At 40.0% G+C, this 25,291-nt stretch overlaps 1 protein-coding gene across 4 annotated transcripts in view; it reads right to left on the reverse strand.

The window, feature by feature from the left end:
* GABRG3 (gamma-aminobutyric acid type A receptor subunit gamma3) overlaps positions 1-25,291 on the reverse strand; it is a 578,311-nt gene that overhangs the window by 243,691 nt on the left and 309,329 nt on the right. The window contains exon 1 of one of the 4 annotated variants that reach the window (XM_063716121.1): positions 1,268-1,369. The exons of the other annotated variants lie outside the window; for them this stretch is intronic. Within the exon in view, the coding sequence (XP_063572191.1) occupies positions 1,268-1,318 (51 nt within the window). The 5' untranslated portion in view covers positions 1,319-1,369. Of the gene's footprint in view, positions 1-1,267; positions 1,370-25,291 lie in introns of those variants that run through there. 4 annotated transcript variants of the gene reach the window in all.

A 25,291-nucleotide genomic window follows, 5' to 3' on the forward strand; every position in this document is an offset into this window, starting at 1 on the left:
ATTCCTGAATCTAATCTGTGCCTGCTATAGACAACATCTTAGAGGGTTTTTTTATTTTTATTCAATCTGATAATCTCTGCCTTTGACTGGATTGTTTAATTCATTCACATTTGTTATTCATAGGGTTCAATTTACATCTACCATTTGCTTTTTGCTTTTTACATCATTCATATGTTTTTATTCTTTTGCTCCTTTACTTACTTCTTTTGGATTAAGTGGATATTTTCTAACGTAACGTTTGAGGATCTATAATGATTTTTAATGTATTTGAAAATTATACTATTAGTAGTTGTTTTGGGATTTCAATATACACATTACCCTTTAAAATATATTTTAAATTTATTCCAATTTATTCAAGTGGAATATAGAACTTTACTCCTATATAACACTATTCCCTGTCCCCAATTTTCTGTGCTATTATTGTTATAGTATAAAACTTATATATGTTACAAACTCAACACATTGTTACAATTATTATTTTATATAATCTGTTTTTAAATATCTGAAAGAAGAAAGGAAAGCAACTATATAGTCATACATTGCTTAACATTCTAAGACATGCATTGTTCAGCAAATCTGTTGTTGTGTGAACATCACAGCGTGTACTTACACAAACCTAGAATGGTATAACCTTCTACAAACCTAGGTTATGTGGTATAGCCGATTGCTCCTAGCTTACAAACTTGCATTGCATGTTCCTGTCCTGAATATTCTAAGCAATTGTAACACAATGTTAAGTATTTGTATATGTAAACATAAAAAAAGTATGGTAAAAATACAGTAAAAAAGATAAAAAATGCTACACCTGTATAGGTCATTTACCACGAATGGTGCTTGCAGAACTGGAAGTAGCCCTGGGTGAGCCAGTGAATGAGTGGTGAGTGAATGTGAAGGCCAGGACATCCCTGTACACTACTGTAGACTTTAGAAACACTGTACACTTAGAGGCTACACTAAATGTATAAAATATATTTTTATTTATTCAATAATTAACCTTAGCTAATTGTTACATTTTTACTTTATAAACTTTTTTTTTACTTTTTGACTCTTTGGTAATATCTAGCTTAAAATGCAAACATACGTACTACTGTACAAAAACAATTTATTTCTCTACATCCTTATTCTATAAGTTTTCTTCTATTTTAAAATTTTTAAATCTTTTTTACCTTTTAAACTTTTTTGTTAAAAACTAAGACACAAACACATACATTAGCCTAGGCCTACACAGGGTCACGATTTTCCATATCAGTGTCTTCCAACTCCACACCTTGTGCCACTGGAAGGTCTTCAGGGGCAATAGCACACACGGAGCCATCATCTCCTATGGTAACAGCGCCTTCTTCTGCATACCTGGACCTGCCTGAGACTGTCTTATAACGAACTTTAAAAAAAAAAAAAAAAAAGTAAAAGGAGTACATTTTACAATAAAGATAAAAAGCATAGTAAAGCAAATACATAAACTAGTAACATAGCCATTTATTATTATTATGAAGTCTCAGGTACTGTGCATAATTGCCTGAGCTATACTTTTACAGCAGCGCAGTAGGTTTGTTTGCACCAGCATCACCACCAACACTGTGTAATGCTTTGAGCTACAACATTACAATGACTATGCTATCACTAGGAGATAGGAATTTTTCATTTCCATTATAATCTTATGGGACCACTGTCACATATGTGGTCCACTGTTGACTGAAACATCATTATGTAGCACATGACTATTTATATGTATAGAATTTATTATATTAACCATCTTGCTTACCATTTCTGATTCTTTTCATTTATTCCTATGGAGTCAAGTTAGCACCTGGTGTCAATAATCCTACTCAAATACAGTTGTTCCCAGCCACTTCCTTGTCTTATTGTATATGACATTTCTATATGTTATAACCATAACACAATTCTATACATATTGTTTTATGCAACTTCTTTTTAAGTCACTTAAAAGAAAAAGAAGAAGAAATATGCAAGTATCCTGTATTTCATAATTACATAATCACCTTTACTCATGCCTTTGCCTTTTTCATGTGGATTTAAATTACTGTCTAGGGTCACTTGCTTTCAGCCTGAAGAATGTCCTTTAGTATTTCTCATAAGGCAGGTCTTCAAGTCAGGTGCAGCTGAGAGGACAGAGGCTCCTTCTCCACCCAGGTCCTGCTCACCAAGGGCAAGAGCTCTACTCCTGGCACGGAAGGCCAAGAATGAGGGCCCCACTGACCCCTGCCACAATTCACTTGTAGGGCGAAGGTTCCACACCAGGAAAGGCAAGGCTAGAAAATCAGGGGCTACCATTTCCCCCAGTGCCAGCTCATAGAGCAGAGAGAGGCATTCTGGGAAAAGCAGAATCCTACTGTCCCCACCCCAGCTCCTTTGAAGTGGCATAGATCACACTTACCCTTTCTCCCTTTTAGAAGTGGGACTTAGGGTGCATCTATTTCTATTCCACTTTTACTCCTTGGCTGTAGACTCTGAGAGTTACAACCTGAAGTTTGCAGACTTTACCAGACCCCTCTGGGAGGGGCTTGCACGCTAATTTTTGTCCCCCATGCCTGTAGGCCTGCCTAGAACTTCTGCTGAGAATCTCAGCATATTGTTAACAGCTTATTTTCAAAGTCTGAAGATGTTCCTAGAATAGCATGGCCCTAACTGCCTGGCTACCCATCGTGAATTTTTTTTTTAATCACTTGATAAAAGTTTTCACAGCCATCTCTCATCTCAAGCAGGATTTTGACAGTTTGTCCAGCCCTTGTGGTTACCTTCACTGGGTCCCTTGTTCTGATCTCCCTCGTTCGCCATTATCAGAAGCAGAAGCCCAGCCTGTGCTTTTGAAATGGTTATGGGAGAGTTAAGGTCTAGCAAATCTCAAAATCTAAAGACAGTTAAATAAGGCTTTAGACAAACTAAAGTGAGAGAAGTAGGAAGATGCAAGGCAGCCATGTACTTTCCCACTCCAAGCTAGAGTATCATTCTAACATTAAGAACTGGAAAGGAAGGCGAAATAATAAAATTTAATTTTAAAACTTACTCTGCCTCACTTTGGGTGAAAATCCAGCAGTGACTTTTGGTGGGTTTCTCTTTAGGGACACTTTGCTTTCAGATTAGTTCTAGAAAGCTTCTTCTTTCATTCACCATGAATGGAACTCTTTTCCCCTAGAATTTTCTCAAGATTGGGTGAACTGATGCCGTGGAATCTGACCAGTGCTTCATTTGTCCTTTGAGAATTGCACCTGGCCAGGTCTCCTTCCTCTTTGGGCAGCTATTCTGACCATTCTGGGTTCTGATGAGGGCGCACTGAGGGTGTATCTTCTCCATTCTGGAATAAATTAGTTGCACCTTTTCTTCCTACAAACATCTAGATCAGGGTGTAAGAGGGCTAGAATAGCACTTGGCAAATTGGGACTGGTTTCTGAAAGATTCTACAGACCATAGTCAGAAGTGAGAGAGGTCACTGAAAAGAATGCGCCCCTTGTTTACAGATGTGATTCTCAGAATCAGGGCGTGTTAAGACACAGGCTGCTGCGCCTCACCCTACAGAGTGCTAGATTGTGGAAGTCCCAGCTACAGCCTGAGAATCTGCTTTCTAACAAGCTTCCTGGTAATGCCAGTGCTGCTGAGTCAAAAGACAACCCCGTAAGATCCACTGCACTGGAAGAAATGAGCAAAAAATGACATTGGTGAACAATTGTCCAAGATGGGGAAAAGAGGCCAGGTGTGGTGGCTCATGCCTGTAATCCCAGCAGTTTCGGAGGGCTAATGCAGGAGGATCCCTTGACCCAAGGGCTTGAGACCAGCCTGGGCAACATGGCTAAATGCTGTCTCACCCAAAAATACAAAAATTGGGGGGAGGAGCCAAGATGGCTGAATAGGAACAGCTCCGGTCTACAGCTCCCAACGTGAGCGACGCAGAAGATGGGTGATTTCTGCATTTCCATCTGAGGTACCATGTTCATCTCACTAGGGAGTGCCAGACAGTGGGCGCAGGTCAGTGGGTGAGTGCACCGTGCGCCAGCCGAAGCAGGGGCGAGGCATTGCCTCACTCGGGAAGCGCAAGGGGTCAGGGAGTTCCCTTTCCAGGGGTGACAGACGGCACCTGGAAAATCGGGCCACTCCCACCCGAATACTGTGCTTTTCCGACGGGCTTAGGAAACGGTGCCCCAGGACAGTATAGCCCGCACCTGGCTCAGAGGGTCCTACGCCCACAGAGTCTCGCTGATTGCTAGCACAGCAGTCTGAGATCAAACAGCAAGGCGACAGCGAGGCTGGGGGAGGGGCGCCCGCCATTGCCCAGGCTCGCTTTGGTAAACAAAGCAGCCTGGAAGCTTGAACTGGGTGGAGCCCACCACAGCTCAAGGAGGCCTGCCTGCCTCTGTAGGCTCCACCTCTGGGGGCAGGGCACAGACAAACAAAAAGACAGCAGTAACCTCTGCAGACTTAAATGTCCCTGTCTGACAGCTTTGAGGAGAGCAGTGGTTCTCCCAGCACGCAGCTGGAGATCTGAGAACGGGCAGACTGCCTCCTCAAGTGGGTCCCTGACGCCTGACCCCCGAGCAGCCTAACTGGGAGGCACCCCCCAGCAGGGGCAGACTGACACCTCATATGGCCGGCCAGGTACTCCAACAGACCTGCAGCTGAGGGTCCTGTCTGTTAGAAGGAAAACTAACAGAAAGGACATCCACACCAAAAACCCATCTGTACATCACCATCATCAAAGACCAAAAGTAGATAAAACCACAAAGATGGGGAAAAAACAGAGCAGAAAAACTGGAAACTCTAAAAAGCAAAGTACCTCTCCTCCCCCAAAGGAACGCAGCTCCTCACCAGCAACGGAACAAAGCTGGACGGAGAATGACTTTGACGAGCTGAGAGAAGAAGGCTTCAGACGATCAAATTACTCCGAGCTACGGGAGAATATTCAAACCAAAGGCAAAGAAGTTGAAAACTTTGAAAAAAATTTAGAAGAATGTATAACTAGAATAACCAATACAGAGAAGTGCTTAAAGGAGCTGATGGAGCTGAAAACCAAGGCTCAAGAACTACGTGAAGAATGCAGAAGCCTCAGGAGCCGATGCGATCAAATGGAAGAAAAGGTATCAGCCCTGGAAGATGAAATGAATGAAATGAAGCGAGAAGGGAAGTTTAGAGAAAAAAGAATAAAAAGAAACGAGCAAAGCCTCCAAGAAATGTGGGACTATGTGAAAAGACCAAATCTACGTCTGATTGGTGTACCTGAAAGTGATGGGGAGAATGGAACCAAGTTGGAAAACACTCTGCAGGATATTATCCAGGAGAACTTCCCCCATCTAGCAAGGCAGGCCAACATTCAGATTCAGGAAATACAGAGAACGCCACAAAGATACTCCTCGAGAAGAGCAACTCCAAGACACATAATTGTCAGATTCACTAAAGTTGAAATGAAGGAAAAAATGTTAAGGGCAGCCAGAGAGAAAGGTCGGGTTACCATAAAAGGGAAGCCCATCAGACTAACAGCGGATCTCTCGGCAGAAACCCTACAAGCCAGAAGAGAGTGGGGGCCAATATTCAACATTCTTAAAGAAAAGAATTTTCAACCCAGAATTTCATATCCAGCCAAACTAAGCCTCATAAGTGAAGGAGAAATAAAATACTTTACAGACAAGCAAATGCTGAGAGATTTTGTCACCACCAGGCCTGCCCTAAAAGAGCTCCTGAAGGAAGCACTAAACATGGAAAGGCACAACCGGTAACAGCCACTGCAAAATCATACCAAAATGTGAACACCATGGAGACTAGGAAGAGTCTGCATCAACTAACGAGCAAAATAACCAGCTAACATCATAATGACAGGATCAAATTCACACATAACAATATTAACTTTAAATGTAAATGGACTAAATTCTCCAATTAAAAGACACAGATTGGCAAATTGGATAAAGACTCAAGACCCATCAGTGTGCTGTATTCGGGAAACCCATCTCACGTGCAGAGACACACGTAGGCTCAAAATAAAAGGATGGAGGAAGATCTACCAAGCAAATGGAAAACAAAAAAAGGCAGGGGTTGCAATCCTAGTCTCTGATAAAACAGACTTTAAACCAACAAAGATCAAAAGAGACAAAGAAGGCCATTACATAACGGTAAAGGGATCAATTCAACAAGAAGAGCTAACTATCTTAAATATATATGCACCCAGTACAGGAGCACCCAGATTCATAAAGCAAGTCCTGAGTGACCTACAAAGAGACTTAGACTCCCACACAATAATAATGGGAGACTTTAACACCCCACTGTCAACATTAGACAGATCAACGAGACAGAAAGTTAACAAGGATACCCAGGAATTGAACTCAGCTCTGCACCAAGTGGACCTAATAGACATCTACAGAACTCTCCACCCCAAATCAACAGAATATACATTTTTTTCAGCACCACACCACACCTATTCCAAAACTGACCACATACTTGGAAGTAAAACTCTCCTCAATAAATGTAAAAGAACAGAAATTATAACAAACTATCTCTCAGATCACAGTGCAATCAAGCTAGAACTCAGGATTAAGAATCTCACTCAAAACCGCTCAACTACATGGAAACTGAACAACCTGCTCCTGAATGACTACTGGGTACATAATGAAATGAAGGCAGAAATAAAGATGTTCTTTGAAACCAATGAGAACCAAGACACAACATACCAGAATCTCTGGGATGCATTCAAAGCAGTGTGTAGAGGGAAATTTATAGCACTAAATGCCCACAAGAGAAAGCAGGAAAGATCCAAAATTGACACCCTAACATCACAATTAAAAGAACTAGAAAAGCAAGAGCAAACACATTCAAAAGCTAGCAGAAGGCAAGAAATAACTAAAATCAGAGCAGAACTGAAGGAAATAGAGACACAAAAAACCCTTCAGAAAATTAATGAATCCAGGAGCTGGTTTTTTGAAAGGATCAACAAAATTGATAGACTGCTAGCAAGATTAATAAAGAAAAAAAGAGAGAAGAATCAAATAGATGCAATAAAAAATGATAAAGGGGATATCACCACCGATCCCACAGAAATACAAACTACCATCAGAGAATACTACAAACACCTCTATGCAAATAAACTAGAAAATCTAGAAGAAATGGATAAATTCCTCAACACATACACCCTCCCAAGACTAAACCAGGAAGAAGTTGAATCTCTGAATAGACCAATAACAGGAGCTGAAATTGTGGCAATAATCAATAGCTTACCAACCAAAAAGAGTCCAGGACCAGATGGGTTCACAGCCGAATTCTACCAGAGGTACAAGGAGGAGCTGGTACCATTCCTTCTGAAACTATTCCAATCAATAGAAAAAGAGGGAATCCTCCCTAACTCATTTTATGAGGCCAGCATCATCCTGATACCAAAGCCTGGCAGAGACACAACAAAAAAAGAGAATTTTAGACCAATATCCTTGATGAACACTGATGCAAAAATCCTCAATAAAATACTGGCAAACCGAATCCAGCAGCACATCAAAAAGCTTATCCACCATGATCAAGTGGGCTTCATCCCTGGGATGCAAGGCTGGTTCAATATACGCAAATCAATAAATGTAATCCAGCATATAAACAGAACCAAAGACAAAAACCACATGATTATCTCAATAGATGCAGAAAAGGCCTTTGACAAAATTCAACAACCCTTCATGCTAAAAACTCTCAATAAATTAGGTATTGATGGGACGTATCTCAAAATAATAAGAGCTATCTATGACAAACCCACAGCCAATATCATACTGAATGGGCAAAAACTGGAAGCATTCCCTTTGAAAACTGGCACAAGACAGGGATGCCCTCTCTCACCACTTCTATTCAACATAGTGTTGGAAGTTCTGGCCAGGGCAATTAGGCAGGAGAAGGAAATCAAGGGTATTCAATTAGGAAAAGAGGAAGTCAAATTGTCCCTGTTTGCAGATGACATGATTGTATATCTAGAAAACCCCATTGTCTCAGCCCAAAATCTCCTTAAGCTGGTAAGCAACTTCAGCAAAGTCTCAGGATACAAAATCAATGTACAAAAATCACAAGCATTCTTATACATCAATAACAGACAAACAGAGAGCCAAATCATGAGTGAACTCCCATTCACAATTGCTTCAAAGAGAATAAAATACCTAGGAATCCAACTTACAAGGGATGTGAAGGACCTCTTCAAGGAGAACTACAAACCACAGCTCAAGGAAATAAAAGAGGTTACAAACAAATGGAAGAATATTCCATGCTCATGGGTAGGAAGAATCAATATTGTGAAAATGGCCATCCTTCCCAAGGTAATTTACAGATTCAATGCCATCCCCATCAAGCTACCAATGACTTTCTTCACAGAATTGGAAAAAACTACTTTAAAGTTCATATGGAACCAAAAAAGAGCCCGCATCGCCAAGTCAATCCTAAGCCAAAAGAACAAAGCTGGAGGCATCACACTACCTGACTTCAAACTATACTACAAGGCTATAGTAACCAAAACAGCATGGTACTGGTACCAAAACAGAGATATAGATCAATGGAACAGAACAGAGCCGTCAGAAATAATGCCACATATCTACAACTATCTGATCTTTGACAAACCTGACAAAAACAAGAAATGGGGAAAGGATTCCCTATTTAATAAATGGTGCTGGGAAAACTGGCTAGCCATATGTAGAAAGCTGAAACTGGATCCCTTCCTTACACCTTATACTAAAATCAATTCAAGATGGATTAAAGACTTAAATGTTAGACCTAAAACCATAAAAACCCTAGAAGAAAATCTAGGCATTACCATTCAGGACATAGGCATGGGCAAGGAATTCATGTCTAAAACACCAAAAGCAATGGCAACAAAAGCCAAAATTGCCAAATGGGATCTCATTAAACTAAAGAGCTTCTGCACAGCAAAAGAAACTACCATCAGAGTGAACAGGGAACCTACAAAATGGGAGAAAATTTTCGCAACCTACTCATCTGACAAAGGGCTAATATCCAGAATCTACAATGAACTCCAACAAATTTACAAGAAAAAAACAAACAACCCCATCAAAAAGTGGGCGAAGGTCATGAACAGACACTTCTCAAAAGAAGACATTTATGCAGCTAAAAAACACATGAAAAAATGCTCACCATCACTGGCCATCAGAGAAATGCAAATCAAAACCACAATGAGATACCATCTCACACCAGTTAGAATGGCAATCATTAAAAAGTCAGGAAACAACAGGTGCTGGAGAGGATGTGGAGAAATAGGAACACTTATACACTGTTGGTGGGACTGCAAACTAGTTCAACCCTTGTGGCAGTCAGTGTGGCGATTCCTCAGGGATCTAGAACTAGAAATTCCATTCGACCCAGCCATCCCATTACTGGGTATATACCCAAAGGACTATAAATCATGCTGCTATAAAGACACATGCACATGTATGTTTATTGCGGCATTATTCACAATAGCAAAGACTTGGAACCAACCCAAATGTCCAACAATGATAGACTGGATTAAGAAAATGTGGCACATATACACCATGGAATACTATGCAGCCATAAAAAATGATGAGTTCATGTCCTTTGTAGGGACATGGATGAAATTGGAAATCATCATTCTCAGTAAACTATCGCAAGAACAAAAAACCAAACACCGCATATTCTCACTCATAGGTGGGAATTGAACAATGAGAACACATGTGACACAGGAAGGGGAACATCACACTTCGGGGACTGTTGTGGGGTTGGGGGAGAGGGGAGGGATAGCATTGGGAGATATACCTAATGCTAGATGACGAGTTAGTGGGTGCAGCGCACCAGCATGGCACATGTATACATATGTAACTTACCTGCACATTGCGCACATGTACCATAAAACCTAAAGTATAATAATAATAATAATAAAATTAAATTAAATTAAATTTAAAAAAAACAAAAAAACACAAAAATACAAAAATTAGCTGGGAGTGGTGGTGCACACCTGTGGTCCCAGCTGCTTGGGAAGATGAGATGGGAGGATTGCTTGAGCCCAGGAGGCAGAGACTGCAGTGAGCCATGATGGAGCCACTTTACTCCAGCCTGGGTGAGAGCTTGTCTCAAAAAAAGAAAAGAAAAGAAAAGGTAGCGGGATACAGATTACAGATGACAGGGATCGGGGCTCTGGCCTGGACTTGCTGCAATCTGGGCATGTGATATTGTCCTCTCCCTTCTTACTAGAATGCTCTTCCCAGAATATTGGGATGGCTAACTCCCTCAAATGTTTCATACTTAATGGAGCCAATTCTGATATCCTAATTTGAATCGCAATCGCACCTTTCCGCTCTAAATTCTGCTTATTTTGTTTTACCATTTGTCACATGCACAGACATACCCTATACTTTTCTTATTTATAATCTTTACTTTTTATGGCCTATGTTTTCCCTTGAGAATGTAGCTCCCTGGAGATAGGGATTCCTGTCTGTTTAGATCACTGATGTGTATTTCCCAAGAATGCAAAGTAGTATCTGGCCTATAGTAGATACTCAATAAATATGTGCACAAATGATTACCTTTTAACATTTCATTTGCAAGTTGAATACGCATAATCCCTAAAGTGCCTTCTAGCTCTCCAGTTTTGGTTTTTTTTTTGTTTTTTTTTTGAGACAGAATCTCACTCTGTCACCCAGGCTGGAGTACAGTGGAATGATGCTGGCTCACTGCAACCTCTGCGCCTCCCAGATTCAAGCGATTCACTTCCTTCAGCCTCCCAAGTAGCTGGCATTACAGGCATGCGCTACCACACCTGGCTAATTTTTTTTTTGTATTTATGCGCTACCACACCTGGCTAATTTTTTTTGTGTATTTTTAGTAGAGACAGGGTTTTGCCAACTGGCAAACTGGTCTCCAACTCCTGGCCTCAAGTGATCCCTCAAAGTGCTGGGATTACAGGCGTGAGCCACCATGCCTAGCCCCAGCTCTCAATTCTTAACCACTAATTGTTCTCTCTGCATTCCCTCCAGCATTTACTCCCAATAAACACTGTTGCATCAATTATATTTTTTCTTTTTTATCAGATCTTTGTTATATAATATTGCAATTCCATTCAGATTCCCTCCATTAATTCTAAATCTAATTCTATTTATATCACTTATCCAATTTCTACTTATTCTACATCTCACACTCATCCACCATCATCTTTGGTAGAAATAAATTGAGGAAGTTTCCTCTGAATTTCACAACAAACAAACGGCAACATTAGTAGTAGCAGTCAGTAATCCCTTAGCTTCCAAAGGTGTCCGGCACGCAAGTTCACTGCATCGCCCCAGGAACCTTCGTGGCATTTTCAGTGGATGCAGTTTCCCTATCTTATGCTTTAAGCTATTAGTTCAGGATCAGGGCTTTCTATATATCTCCTCCTGTAATATTATTAATGACTAACATCAATATCATTAGGTAGAGAAAAGTGTAGTCTACCCACGATCAGCAGATCTCCCGGTTGCTATGGAAATAGTCCTGATTCCTTTTCCCTTTGTCCTTTGTCTGAAATCTCTTCTGTTTGCTGCTGTGATAGAAATAGTCTGCATCCTGGTAGCTATAGTAACAACTTCGGAAAAGTTGCTTTTCACATTGTTGCTTCTCCCCCATCTGTCTGCTCAGACACAGTCCTCATTTCAGCTAACTCAAGTGAATTATTATTATTTTTTGTTTTGTTTTGTTTTATGCTAATAGAGAAAGATGCCCATTATACTTTATTTGAATACAGAAAGTTCCAGAAAAAAATTATGGTACAATTCTATTTTTGTATCATCTATAGTATGATTATATATATGTGCATAATATGTGTTTATACATAATTAAAATAGAAAATTTCCAGAATGATACATAAAAACTCTTAAAAGTTGCTATATTCAGGATATCTGAATTAGGGGAAGGATTTTTTTTTCATTTTTTTTATTATACTTTGGGTTCTGGGGTACATGTGCAGAACGTGCAGTTTTGTTACATAGGTATACACGTGCCATAGTGGTTTGCTGCACCCATCAACCTGTCGCCTATATTAGGTATTTCTCCTAATGCTATCCCTCCCCTAGCCCCCAACCCCCCAACAGGCCCTGGTGTGTGATGTTCCCCTCCCTGTGTCCATGTGCACTATTCACAATAGCAAAGACTTGAAACCAATCCAAATGCCCATCAATGATAGACTGGATAAAGAAAATGTGGTACATATACACCATGGAATACTATGCAGCCTTAAAAAAGGATGAGTTCATGTCCTTTGCAGGGACATGGATGAAGCTGGAAACCATCATTCTCAGCAAACTAATACAAGAACAGAAAACCAAACACCACATGTTCTCACTCATAAGTGGGAGTTGAACAGTGGGTTATTATTTAGCAACAATTATGGGGAGGTAACCTGTTCTATCCTTGTGTGCAAATGTCCCAATGACACTTGCAGAGTCAGTTATGTGGGGAGGCACTGCCATACCCTTTCTCTCTCACACACATACATCTGATGAATACCCAAATTTATTGAACATAGAAGAAAAACACTAGGCTCTTCTCTCTATTGGAGAGCTGATCCAACAGTGTGTAGACACATACGTGTGTAGTCAAACCATGGGGGTTCACAATTTCCACTCTGCCACTGAGGACGCAGATGTTTGTTCTTCAATTCACTTTAAAGAAGTTCAATGATTTTGACAAAATTTGGAATATGAACTCTAAAAGACAAGATACTCATTTTCTTTAAACTGTTTTTTAATTAAATAAGAAACTTCTGAAGTGGACTGTATAGTTCAGCTTTTCATCTTGAAATTAAATGGAAACTAGTGTTTTAAAATAAGCACATCTGCTGCCACTTTGATGGATTTCAGTGGGACTCAGCTATATGAGGAGTGATCATAGATGGGAAGGATTATAATGATTAATGTTTAGCACAAAAGCCACAGTTACGCTAATATTTCATCCAAGCACAGGGCAGATATTAACATACAAAGCATGATGACTCAAGAATAACCTACAGTGAATTTAAAATAACATTCTTAAAATATAAGTGATATCTAAAGTTACATAGAAAGCCATATTTATCCCCAAATCCAAAGCCATTAACCATTGATCTACTTTCATAAGTATGAGTTATGTCTAACTTTAGAATACTCAGTTAGGAAATGTTGCTGAACATCTTGGAAATGTTTAGTACAAGCAGCTTGGCAAAAAATACACACACACACTCCAAGTATAAAATTATCTGTGAATATGATCCTTTCTATAATTACTGAAAGAGGTGTTACAAGAAAATATGAGCACTTCCATTGTTATTGGGGCACTTATAATTCACTGTACAATTCAGTAAACTCCAAATGCATTTTCCATGCCTTATTATTTATTTTCTTAATATTAAACAAACTTTTATAAAAGTTTTAGATTTACAGAAAAATTGCAGTGGTGCTAAACAGTTAAATATTCCACACCTACTTTTTCATATTATTAACATACTACATTAGTATGGTATATGTGTTACAATTGATGGACCAGTATTTTTACACTAGTATGATTAACTACAGTGTATACTTTATTCAGATTTCCTTAGTTTTTCCCCAATATTGTTTTCACTTTCAGATTTCGCCCAGGACACCAGATCACATTTAGCCATCATGTCCCCCTTAGGCTCCTCTTGGTTGTGACAGTTTCTTAGATTTTCTTTGTTCTTGATGACATTGACAGTTTTGAGGGGTACTAGTCAGGACTTTTGTAGAATGTCCTTCAACTGTGATCTTTCTGTTGTTTCCCTCATGATTAGATTGGTGTTACGGTCCTGGGGGGATACACAGAGGTGCAGTGGTGCTCTCATCGTATCATAGCAAGAGTACAAGTGGTCACCATGATTTAGAACTGCTGATGTCACCCTTGATCGTCTGGATAAGATATTTGCCAGCTTTCTCCACTGTAAAGTCACTTTTTTGCCCCTTTCACATATTCCATTCTTTAAAAGAAAATCATTTTACTGAGCCCACACTCAACTGTGTGTGTGGATGCGGCAGTTAAGCTCTATCTCTTAGCAGGAAATACCTACATAAATCATTTGAAATTTTTCTGTATATAAGATTTGCTTCTCTAATGTCTTATTCAATCTTTTATTTATATCTGTTCATCAATATTTATTTTATATTTTGGCTTATAATCCAATATTACTTTACGTATTTTATGGCTAAAAATCTTCAAGCTTTTTGAAGGGAGGTCTCTCAGCTGCTCCGACATACCTTCATCAGTGCACTTTCTGTTTTGTTTTGTTTTAGCATGTCCTTGCTTTCTGGCACTAGAAGGTATTGAAGAGTCTTCTGATATATTTCCTTCTCCAGTGACAGAATCAGCTCTTTCTCCAAGGGGCTCTGGTTCCTTTTATTAGAGATTGGGATTATAAAACAATATCTGGGTACTAGGTATGCTTGTTACCACTGGAGTCTCATTATTCCCAGCCAAAACAAGGAAATTATGTGTGTGTATTAGTCCATGTATATACACACATCTATAAATATTTCTATACGTAATCATCTATATCTATATTAGGCTAAATGTGAGCTCATGCTGATGTCTCCAACTCTAAATCATTAACACATATATAATTCCAGCCTCCTCCCCTTGTTTATCTGTAAACTCTCATTCCAGCTGTGGGAAACCCAGATCCCACCATCTTCCATTCATTCACTTAATTCTTGTATACTGTACAGTGGTATCAGAATTGTTAGACCATAGCTCCATGGATACAACTTGATCAATTAGAGCACAGTGCTTATGTACAGTCCTAGATTCTTTGTCTTGAGTCTTACAGATGCCACTTATTTACAGATAGTTAGGGCAGCAGGTTTTCCCCTGCACCCATCACTGAGATTGTTTCATTTGTAAATAGTTAAGATTATTTTGTCATATTCCACATTCATTATAAGGCAACTTAACAGAATAATATAGATGACAAGGTAAAGTGCCAGAAACTCAAAGACAGATCATCCAGTTTGAAGAATAAAAAATAAAAAATAAAAATATACAGAGGCTAAGGGACTTGTTAGATTTAAACATTTGTGTAACTGGATTCTCAGAAAAAAAAAAAGAGTAGAGGCATAGAATGGGCGGAAAATGATTGAAGAAATAATGTACAAATACAAACCTAAATGGATCAAGGAAAAAAGTTACAGATTTAAGATGCACAGGAAACCTAAGCAAGACAAATATGAAGAAGATCTTGTCTAGGCATATCATAATCAAACGGATGAAAACCACAGATAAAATCTCAAACACAGTAATAAATACAAGACATTATATATATACAGAGGAGTAATGATTTCACTGAATACTGATTTTACCTCAAAGTTATGGAAGAAGATGTTGGAACATTTTTCAAGTGCAGAAAGAAAACTCTTAACCAAGAATTCTATACGCAGTGAATATATCCTTCTAAAGTTAGTGTAAAACAAAGGCCTTTCAGAGAAGAGAACTAAAAGAATTCATTGCCAAGAGACTTGCACTACAGGAAATGATGAAGGTTCTTCAGGCTCAAGGAAAATGACATTATGTGGAAACTTGGATGAGCTTCAGAACTAGTACATAACTGGGTAAATAAGATCATTAATATTTTAAGTTTTTCCTCTTAATTTTTTTTTTTTTTTTTTTTTTTTCTGTGAGACAGAGTTTTGCTCTTGTCACCCAGGCTGGAGTGCAATGGTGCGATCTCGACTCACTGCAACCTCCACTTCCTGGGTTCAAGTGATTCTCCTGCCTCAGCCTCTGGGATTACATCTGCTCCCTATCACTCACATTAATGCCTGAGCTCCACCTCCTGTCAGATCAGTGGCAGCATTAGATTCTTATAGGAGCATGAACCCTATTGTGAACTGCATGTGCAAGGGATCTAGGTTGCACACTCCTTATGAGAATCTAATGCCTGATGATCTGTCACTGTCTCCCATCACCTCCAGATGGGACCATCTAGTTGCAGGGAAACAAACTCAGGGCTCCCACTGATTTTACATTATGGTGAGTTGTATAATTATTTCATTATATATTATAATACAATAATAATAGAAATAAAGTACACAATGAATGTAATATGCTTGAATCATCCTGAAACCATCCTTTGCCCCCTGGTCTGTGGAAAAATTGTCTTCCACAGAATAGGTTCCTGGTGCCAAAAAAGATGAAAACCATGACGACCACTGATGTAACATATTCACAGGTTCCGGAGATTGAGAAGTAGACATGTCTGGGGGCCCATTATTCTGCCTTCCACAGATAAAAAGGCAAAATTCCTAAATAAAATACTTTTATCAAAACTAACAGTGTATAAGACACAACAAATCGGCCAGGCACGGTGGCTCACACCTGTAATCCCAGCACTTTGGGAGGCCGAGGCAGGCAGATCACGAGGTCAGGAGATCGAGACCATCCTGGCTAACACGGTGAAACCTGTCTCTACTAAAAATATAAAAAATTAGCTGGGCGTGGTGGTTGGTGTCTGTAGTCCCAGCTACTTGGGAGGCTGAGGCAGGAGAATGGTATGAACCCGGGAGGCGGAGCTTGCAGTGAGCCGAGATCGCACCACTGCACTCCAGCCTGGGTGACAGAGCGAGACTCCATCTCAAAAAAAAAAAAAAAAGACACAACAAATCATCTTGAATGAATAGATATTATTCCAAGAGTGCAGGTTAACTCAACATCAGAAATTATAAAGGAGAAAGGCTGTAGGAGATCCTCAATAGCTCAGGAAAAACCTTCCTTCATTTATAGTAAACATTAAGACTCATTCATAATAAAATATTTAGTTGAAATGGTATAATTATAAGGTATAGAAGTATCTCATTATGCTCCAAAGTAATTTGCCAATTTTCATTTCTTTCAGGAAGATACAGGAGTTCCTATTTTTGCATATCCTCACCCAATATTTGGTATTGTCAGATTTTTAGGATTTGCAATCTAATAAATCAATTATTATTTCACCATTAATCTCTGAATACTGGATCACTGTTTAGTAATGGGTTTCTTTTTTCTTTTCGATTCACTTTAGCTCTTCTCCAAATCCCTTGTCCATACCTTTGGCCCATTTTTCTGAAGTTCTGTTGTTTTGTTTCCTTAGGTGATTTAAAGGACTTTTTAATATTTTCTGAATAATAATTCTTCCTATGTACATTTTATATAAGCAACAGGGGTGCAAAATATACAAAAAAATTTGCTGAAGGATACATAGGCACATTCACAATGGTAACTGGGGGCTTCAACACCTCATTTTCGAAAAGGATAGAACTACTAAGTAGAAAAATGAAGGTATGGAATAACTGGACAAAACCATCAACCAACAAGATTTAAATGTTATTTCTAGAACACTCCACTTAACAACCGCAGCATTCAGTGCCATGGAGCTTTATATCATGGAGCCACGGATCACTTCAGTCGCCTATTACACGCCCAGTTCTAGACCGACACTGTGGAAGGATCTGGAGGGAGAGAGTAGGGCAGCCCGGAGCAGGCGTGGAACTAAGACTTGCAGGGACACATCTAAAAAGGAGGGTCTCTCCCTGCCATAGGTAATTGGTCCACTCATCAAAATTATAACATGTTTCTGTTCTTCACCAAGGTATTTCTTATATTTCTACTACTTGATGTGAGATTTTATATTTGTTAGTAGTAATTCAAAACTTCTTTTCTAAAAGCACTTGAGCTCTCTAGACTCTGAATTATTGATGCTTCTTGTCCATTTTCCCAAACACTAAAAATACAAATTGTACCATTTCTATGTAAGGTTGTTTATATTTGATTTCTCTAATTATTGGGAAGATTTAATTCCAACACTACTCTCCTTTCGCTACCATTCCCTTCTCTTACATCGTTGCTTTCTCTCCACATTTGACCAACTTCCTTTGTCTGTATCCCTATCCCAAGTCACAGTCTCAAGAAGTCCCTGTATCACTCCTTGAAGGAAGAAGATGAAGCTGTTTGAAGCTTTCCAAGTGGAAAGTGGAAGAGACAAAGAAGTCAGCCCCGGAAAAAGAAAATGAACCAGATTCCAGGACCTTCCAAACTGAACCATCATCACCTGCTTCATGCTGGAGAGAAGTGACTACCTCATTTAACTTTGTAAATCCTAAAGCAAGTCAAACAGTGCCCTGCATGTAAAGGGTTGATGCTCCATACGTATCAGTACATATCCATACATATCAGTTCATTTCGATGGAAGAATTCAGAAAATGCTTGATGAGTGAATGAAAGTCGAATGCACAGCTCATTTCATTTGCACTTTTGCCTGGTGTGTAAAGTATAAGATTAATTTCATGTTCTGTGATCGATCCCCATGACTACTTATTTTTTAACGGATTATTTCTAAGTAAGATCTCAACCTAATTAATTCATCAAATATTTATGAAGATCCTACGATGGGCCAAGCACTGTGTCATTGATACAGAGGTGAGTGAGATGCATTCTCATTGGTCATCATATACCGAGTGCAGCAACAGAGAGGAAGGAACTGCTACTTGAGCAGAAGTAAGGTGGAGGTCTGCTGACACAGTTCACTTCCTGCCCAGTGTGAGCCAGTCTGCCTTGTGGATGTCAGAGACAATGGGATCCATTTCCCCACCACAGGCCTTAATTTTACTCAAGAAGATAAAGATTCTGAAGTCAGAAACAGGACCATGAAAAAAGCTGGAATAGCTCACTGTCTAATGGCAGTGTCTCTGTCATCCTAATATTAACAGCTTATGCTAACAGACTTAACATCTCTTCTGCATCACTTGATGTTTTATATTACCCACTTAGTAATAACTACATTTATTTTTCTATTTGTTATAACTTTATTGAATGTCTATGATAATTAAAGCATGATATACAATTTCAGATACTCAAAAAATGTTCACTAAATTCTGACAAAATTTTTGTCAGGATATTGTAATTCCATTTTTCTGGTGGGACAATGAGGTTCAGGGGAGTTAAATGACTTTAGAGCTGGTCCTCTACCTCCCCCTTGGACCCAAGATTACAGATAAGGTGACTTTTTTGGGCAAAGAAGAAAACACACATACACACACACACACACACACACACACACACACCTGAAAGCTCAGCAAATTTATCTAGGGAAGATGCAAACTGCAGCTACCACATTATACAAAACATATTATAGAAAAACTTTGGTCTAAAATTCTGGAAACTACACCAGCTGAGTTGGGTAGGAAGGAGCAGGTTGATCTGCTCTGAGATTCACCCATCACAAAATCTCCAAGGCAACTACGACGCATAGTTCTTAGGCTTCAGTGGAAACACTCTTTATTATATCCAAAGTAAAAGAAACCCTCAGAACAAATTTAAGGAAATAATACAGGCATTAGACCAAAAGCCTGGGATTCATCTCTATCTAGATCTAATCTCTGCTTTCAACAAGTTTCTTTCCTCTTTCTCACCTCCGAAAAAGGAAAGAAAATATGTATATAATTTCCATAGGTTGATTTCTCTCTTGAGCAGCCTCTCTTCTCAAAGCTGTTAGAAACACAGATACAAGTGTTTTTGCTTTCATCATTATGGCCTGGAGCAAAGTTGAGGAAAGAAGCAACAGTCCTGTCTGTAGATTGCTGGTCAAATTATCTAGTTTATAGGCCAGTAATAAGTTATGTTCTGTCTTCATGGAAACTCTTGTCAAATCTTGCTTATCTGGACTCTGAGGATTTTTAGACTTACCCAAGTGCCCATAGCTTTCTCTTGGTCTTGAACTCTTGCTAGTTTCCAGGCTCTTTCAACAATAAAAAAGGGGTGAAGATGCCATTTCCTCTGGTTCTGTGAGTGTGTGTGTGTGTGTGTGAAAGAGTGTGTGTGAGACAGAGAAAGGTAGGTTACACACAGAAAATGTCATGGTATTCTTAAGTATATGGATGATACTTTAATTTTTCTTATCTATCAAATACTGTTTCTATTTTTTCATGCCACTGATATCAAGGGTCACTTGGCAAATATTTGGGGAATTTTTAAAATTAAGTCTTAGACTTTTACAAACAAGTTTAATTCCCAATGAAGCACATCCTAAATTTGCTTCTAAATATTTTTTCTGTGATTCATAACATCAAATAAAGTAACTTACCTTTTATAATAAGCCCCAGTTGTTAATAGAAAGGAAGAGAATACCTGTACTGCTTAGCTTGTCATTTATTTTATGAGGCCACAAACTTTTAATTCTGAGTTGAAGTCTAATTTAAGTCTCTACTTCTAATTCTACATCTCTGAGTTTTCCTCTCTCTCAGTCCTTGGTTACAGAGCCTGTACTCTGCCTCCCCCTTGCACCCCAGGTTACAGATGAGGTGACTTCTTTGGGCAAAGAAGAAAGTCTAAGTCTCTGAGTTTTCCTCTCTTAGAAAAGAGACTGAGAACTTTAATTCTGGAGAAGATGAAATAGACTTATCTATTTTTATATTCCCTATGAAGTATAGCTAAAACCCTGGATATTACACTCATAATTTGTGAAAGACGACCCTGAAAGGTAAGAAGAAGAAGGCAGATGGGCTAGAGATCCAAGGACTCAAAAACCAACATGGCTGTGAGTCTCCTGAATTTCCTTTATGCCTCATATGCCTCAGAGTGCTGGGGAAGCCTGTAAACTGGAGATGCTTCTGGGCACAGACAATACAATCCCTGAGCGAAGACTGCTCTCCCGCCAAAGGACTAGGAAAAAATAGCCTACCAAGATAGACCACCTTTTTTTTTTGATGGAGTCTTGCCCTGTTGCCTGGGCTGGAGTGCAGCTGCGTGCCATCTCTGCTCACTGCAACTGCGGCCTCACGGGTTCAAGTGATTCTCCTGCCTCAGCCTCCCAGACAGCTGGGATTACAGGCACGCATCATCAAGCCTGACTAATTTTTGTATTTACAGTAGAAATGGCATTTCGCCATGTTGGCCAGGCTGGTCTTGAACTCCTGACCTCAGGTGATCCACCCGCCTCGGCCTCCCAAAGTGCTGGGATTACAGGCATGAACCACCGTGCCCGGCCAAGATAGACAACTTTTGCTAGTAGACATCCTACTCCATCAAAACACCAGAAGAAAATTCATACCCCAACCCAACACCATCAACAAATGCTTGGCAGTGACAAAGTGCCCCAACCCCTTCATGGTGCTGGCAGAGACCAAGTGGGAATCTTGGACTTGGAGCTCCATCCAGCAGTAGGAAAAGCCCTCCACCTTGCCAAGAGGATGACGTGGGTGGAGGGTGAATGCGCAGCCTGAATTTCCACTGTAACTCAGCACAACAAAGCACCCTGCTCCCTTGCAGTGGAGGGTCATCTATATACTTAAGATAGATCATCTATATACTTGAGAATAGCAGGACTTTCTCAGGTGTCAGAGGGAGCCAAGGGTAGCCTGAACCGTCTCCACCACCTTCTGTTAGGAATGCCCCTCCCTACCTGGGGCCAGTGAGGCTGGGGGGGTGTCCACCCAGCATGATTTTAGTGGAGGACTGATGAAGTAGAAGATCCAGTTTCATTGCATAATACTCAGGATAAAATTGAAAATCACTCATGCTACCAAACCAGGTACATGCTATCTCATGCTATCTCAACTTGAATGGAAAAAGATAATCAACAGAAGCCAACAACCAGATGACAAGACATTAGAATGATCTGATAAGAATTTTAAAGCATGTATGTAGAGGAAATATTTAATTGTTCCAGTGAGAAATTAAGAACTCGATGGACACAAATGAAAAAATGAAAAATCACATACACAAAAAAACCTATGATACAAAGTAGAACCAAATGGAAATGTTAGAACTGAAAAAGACAGTAACTATTATTTTAAAACCTTACTAAATGGGCTTAATAGAAGAATGGATGCGAGAGAGGAAGCAATCAGTAAACTGAAGCTAGAGCAAGAGAAATTACCCAATGTTAATGACAGAGGAAAGATACTGGGGAAATAAGAAGAGCAGGGCCTCGGGGACGTGTGGCCTCTGTGACAAAAGATACGACATTCACATCATTAGAGTCAAGAAAGGAGAGAAGAAAGAAAATAAAACAGAAAGTTACTCAATTAAACTTCCGAATTTAGGCAACAGACATTAAACTACAGTTAAAGAAGCTGAGCAAACCCCAAACAGGCTAACGCCAAAGTAATCCATACCAAGACACATTAAAATCAAGCTTCTGAAAACCAAAACTAAGGGAGAATATTGAAAGCAGCTGAAGAGAAACAAACACTCATGGGGAGCAATGATTTGGATGATAACAGGTTTCTCATCAGAAACACGAAGGCCAGAAGGAAAAGGTACAGCATTTCCAATGCTAACAGAAAATAAATGCCCATACTCAGAATTCTGTGCACAGCAAAAAACGTCTTTAGGAATGAAGGTCAAAACAAAACATTTGCAAATGAAGGAATAGTGAGAAAATTGCTTGCCAGCTTAATAAAACGTATCAAACAGAAAGGGAATAATAAAAGTAAAAAATTTAGAACATGAAAATTACGAAAAAAAGTAGAAAGAGTGAAAATATGGGTAAACATAATACATTATTATTTCCTCTTCAGTTTTTTAAAAAATATATTTGATTATTAAAAATTATAATATTGTCTGCTGTATTATCCTATGTATGTAGAGGATATATTTAAGACAGACATATTATAAAAGAAGGGAGTAAATTCAAATTTATCCTAATTAAAGTAATATTTCTACATTTAAATCAAAGTAGGAAAAGTACAGTGTCCGAAAAATACAAAGTACCAACGGATTTTGAAAAGTTGTATATGTATCATGTATCACCCAGAGAAACCATTTAAAAAACTATACAAAAATATATACCTGGGAGCAGCCAATATGGCCGAATAGGAACAGCTCTGGTCTACAGCTCCCAGCGTGAGCGATGCAGAAGACGGGTGATTTCTGCATTTCCATCTGAGGTACCGGGTTCATCTCACTAGGGAGTGCCAGACAGTGGGCACAGGACAGTGGGTGCAGCGTACTGTGCGCCAGCTGAAGCAGGGCGAGGCATTGCCTCACTCAGGAAGCGCAAGGGGTCAGGGAGTTCCCTTTTCTGGTCAAGGAAAGGGGTGACAGACAGCACCTGGAAAATCGGGCCACTCCCACCCAAATACTGCGCTTTTCCCGACGGGCTTATGAAACTGCGCACCAGGAGATTATATCCTGCACCTGGCTCGGAGGGTCCTATGCCCATGGAGTCTCGCTGATTGCTAGCACAGCAGTCTGAGATCAAACTGCAAGGCTGCAGTGACGCTGGGGGAGGGGTGCCCGCCATTGCCCAGGCTCGCTTAGGTAAACAAAGCAGCCTGGAAGCTCGAACTGGGTGGAGCCCACCACAGCTCAAGGAGGCCTGCCTGCCTCTGTAGGCTCCACCTCTGGTGGCAGGGCACAGACAAACAAAAAGACAGCAGTAACCACTGCAGACTTAAATGTCCCCGTCTGACAGCTTTGAGGAGAGCAGTGGTTCTCCCAGCACGCAGCTGGAGATCTGAGAACGGGCAGACTGCCTCCTCAAGTGGGTCCCTGACCCCTGATCCCCGAGCAGCCTAACTGGGAGGCACCCCCCAGCAGGGGCAGACTGACACCTCACACGGCCCGGTACTCCTCTGAGACAGAACTTCCAGAGGAACAATCAGACAGCAAACGTGATTCACGGATCACGAAAATCCGCGGCTCTGCAGACACCGCTGCTGATACCCAGGCAAACAGGGTCTGGAGTGGACCTCTAGCAAACTCCAACAGACCTGCAGCTGAGGGTCCTGTCTGTTAGAAGGAAAACTAACAAACAGAAAGGACATCCACACCAAAAACCCATCTGTACATCACCATCATCAAAGACCAAAAGTAGATAAAACCACAAAGATGGGGAAAAAACAGAGCAGAAAAACTGGAAACTCTAAAAAGCAGAGTGCCTCTCCTCCTCCAAAGGAACGCAGCTCCTCACCAGCAACGGAACAAAGCTGGACGGAGAATGACTTTGACGAGTTTAGAGAAGAAGGCTTCAGACGATCAAACTACTCCAAGCTACAGGAGGAAATTCAAACCAAAGGCAAAGAAGTTGAAAACTTTGAAAAAAATTTAGATGAATGTATAACTAGAATAACCAATACAGAGAAGTGCTTAAAGGAGCTGATGGAGCTGAAGCCAAGGCTTGAGAACTATGTGAAGAATACAGAAGCTTCAGGAACCGATGCGACCAACTGGAAGAAAGGGTATCAGTGATGGAAGATGAAATGAATGAAATGAAGTGAGAAGGGAAGTTTAGAGAAAAAAGAATAAAAAGAAACGAACAAAGCCTCCAAGAAATATGGGACTATGTGAAAAGACCAAATCTGTGTCTGATTGGTGTACCTAAAAGTGATGGGGAGAATGGAACCAAGTTGGAAAACACTCTGCAGGATATTATCCAGGAGAATTTCCCCCATCTAGCAAGGCAGGCCAACATTCAGATTCAGGAAATACAGAGAACGCCACAAAGATACTCCTCGAGAAGAGCAACTCCAAGACACATAATTGTCAGATTCACTAAAGTTGAAATGAAGGAAAAAATGTTAAGGGCAGCCAGAGAGAAAGGTCGGGTTACCCACAAAGGGAAGCCCATCAGACTAACAGCGGATCTCTCGGCAGAAACTCTACAAGCCAGAAGAGAGTGGGGGCCAATATTCAACATTCTTAAAGAAAAGAATTTTCAACCCAGAATTTCATATCCAGCCAAACTAAGCTTCATAAGTGAAGGAGAAATAAAATACTTTACAGACAAGCAAATGCTGAGAGATTTTGTCACCACCAGGCCTGCCCTAAAAGAGCTCCTGAAGGAAGCACTAAACATGGAAAGGCACAACCGGTAACAGCCACTGCAAAATCATGCCAAATTGTAAAGACCATCAAGACTAGGAAGAAACTGCATCAACTAACGAGCAAAATAACCAGCTAACATCATAATGACAGGATCAAATTCACACATAACAATATTAACTTTAAATGTAAATGGACTAAATGCTCCAATTAAAAGACACAGATTGGCAAATTGGATAAAGACTCAAGACCCATCAGTGTGCTGTATTCAGGAAACCCATCTCATGTGCAGAGACACACGTAGGCTCAAAATAAAAGGATGGAGGAAGATCTACCAAGCAAATGGAAAACAAAAAAAGGCAGGGGTTGCAATCCTAGTCTCTGATAAAACAGACTTTAAACCAACAAAGATCAAAAGAGACAAAGAAGGCCATTACATAACGGTAAAGGGATCAATTCAACAAGAAGAGCTAACTATCTTAAATATATATGCACCCAGTACAGGAGCACCCAGATTCATAAAGCAAGTCCTGAGTGACCTACAAAGAGACTTAGA

The sequence above is a fragment of the Pongo abelii genome, chromosome 16 (assembly GCF_028885655.2).
Source record: "Pongo abelii isolate AG06213 chromosome 16, NHGRI_mPonAbe1-v2.0_pri, whole genome shotgun sequence".
In the NCBI taxonomy this organism is placed as follows: Eukaryota; Metazoa; Chordata; class Mammalia; order Primates; family Hominidae; genus Pongo; species Pongo abelii.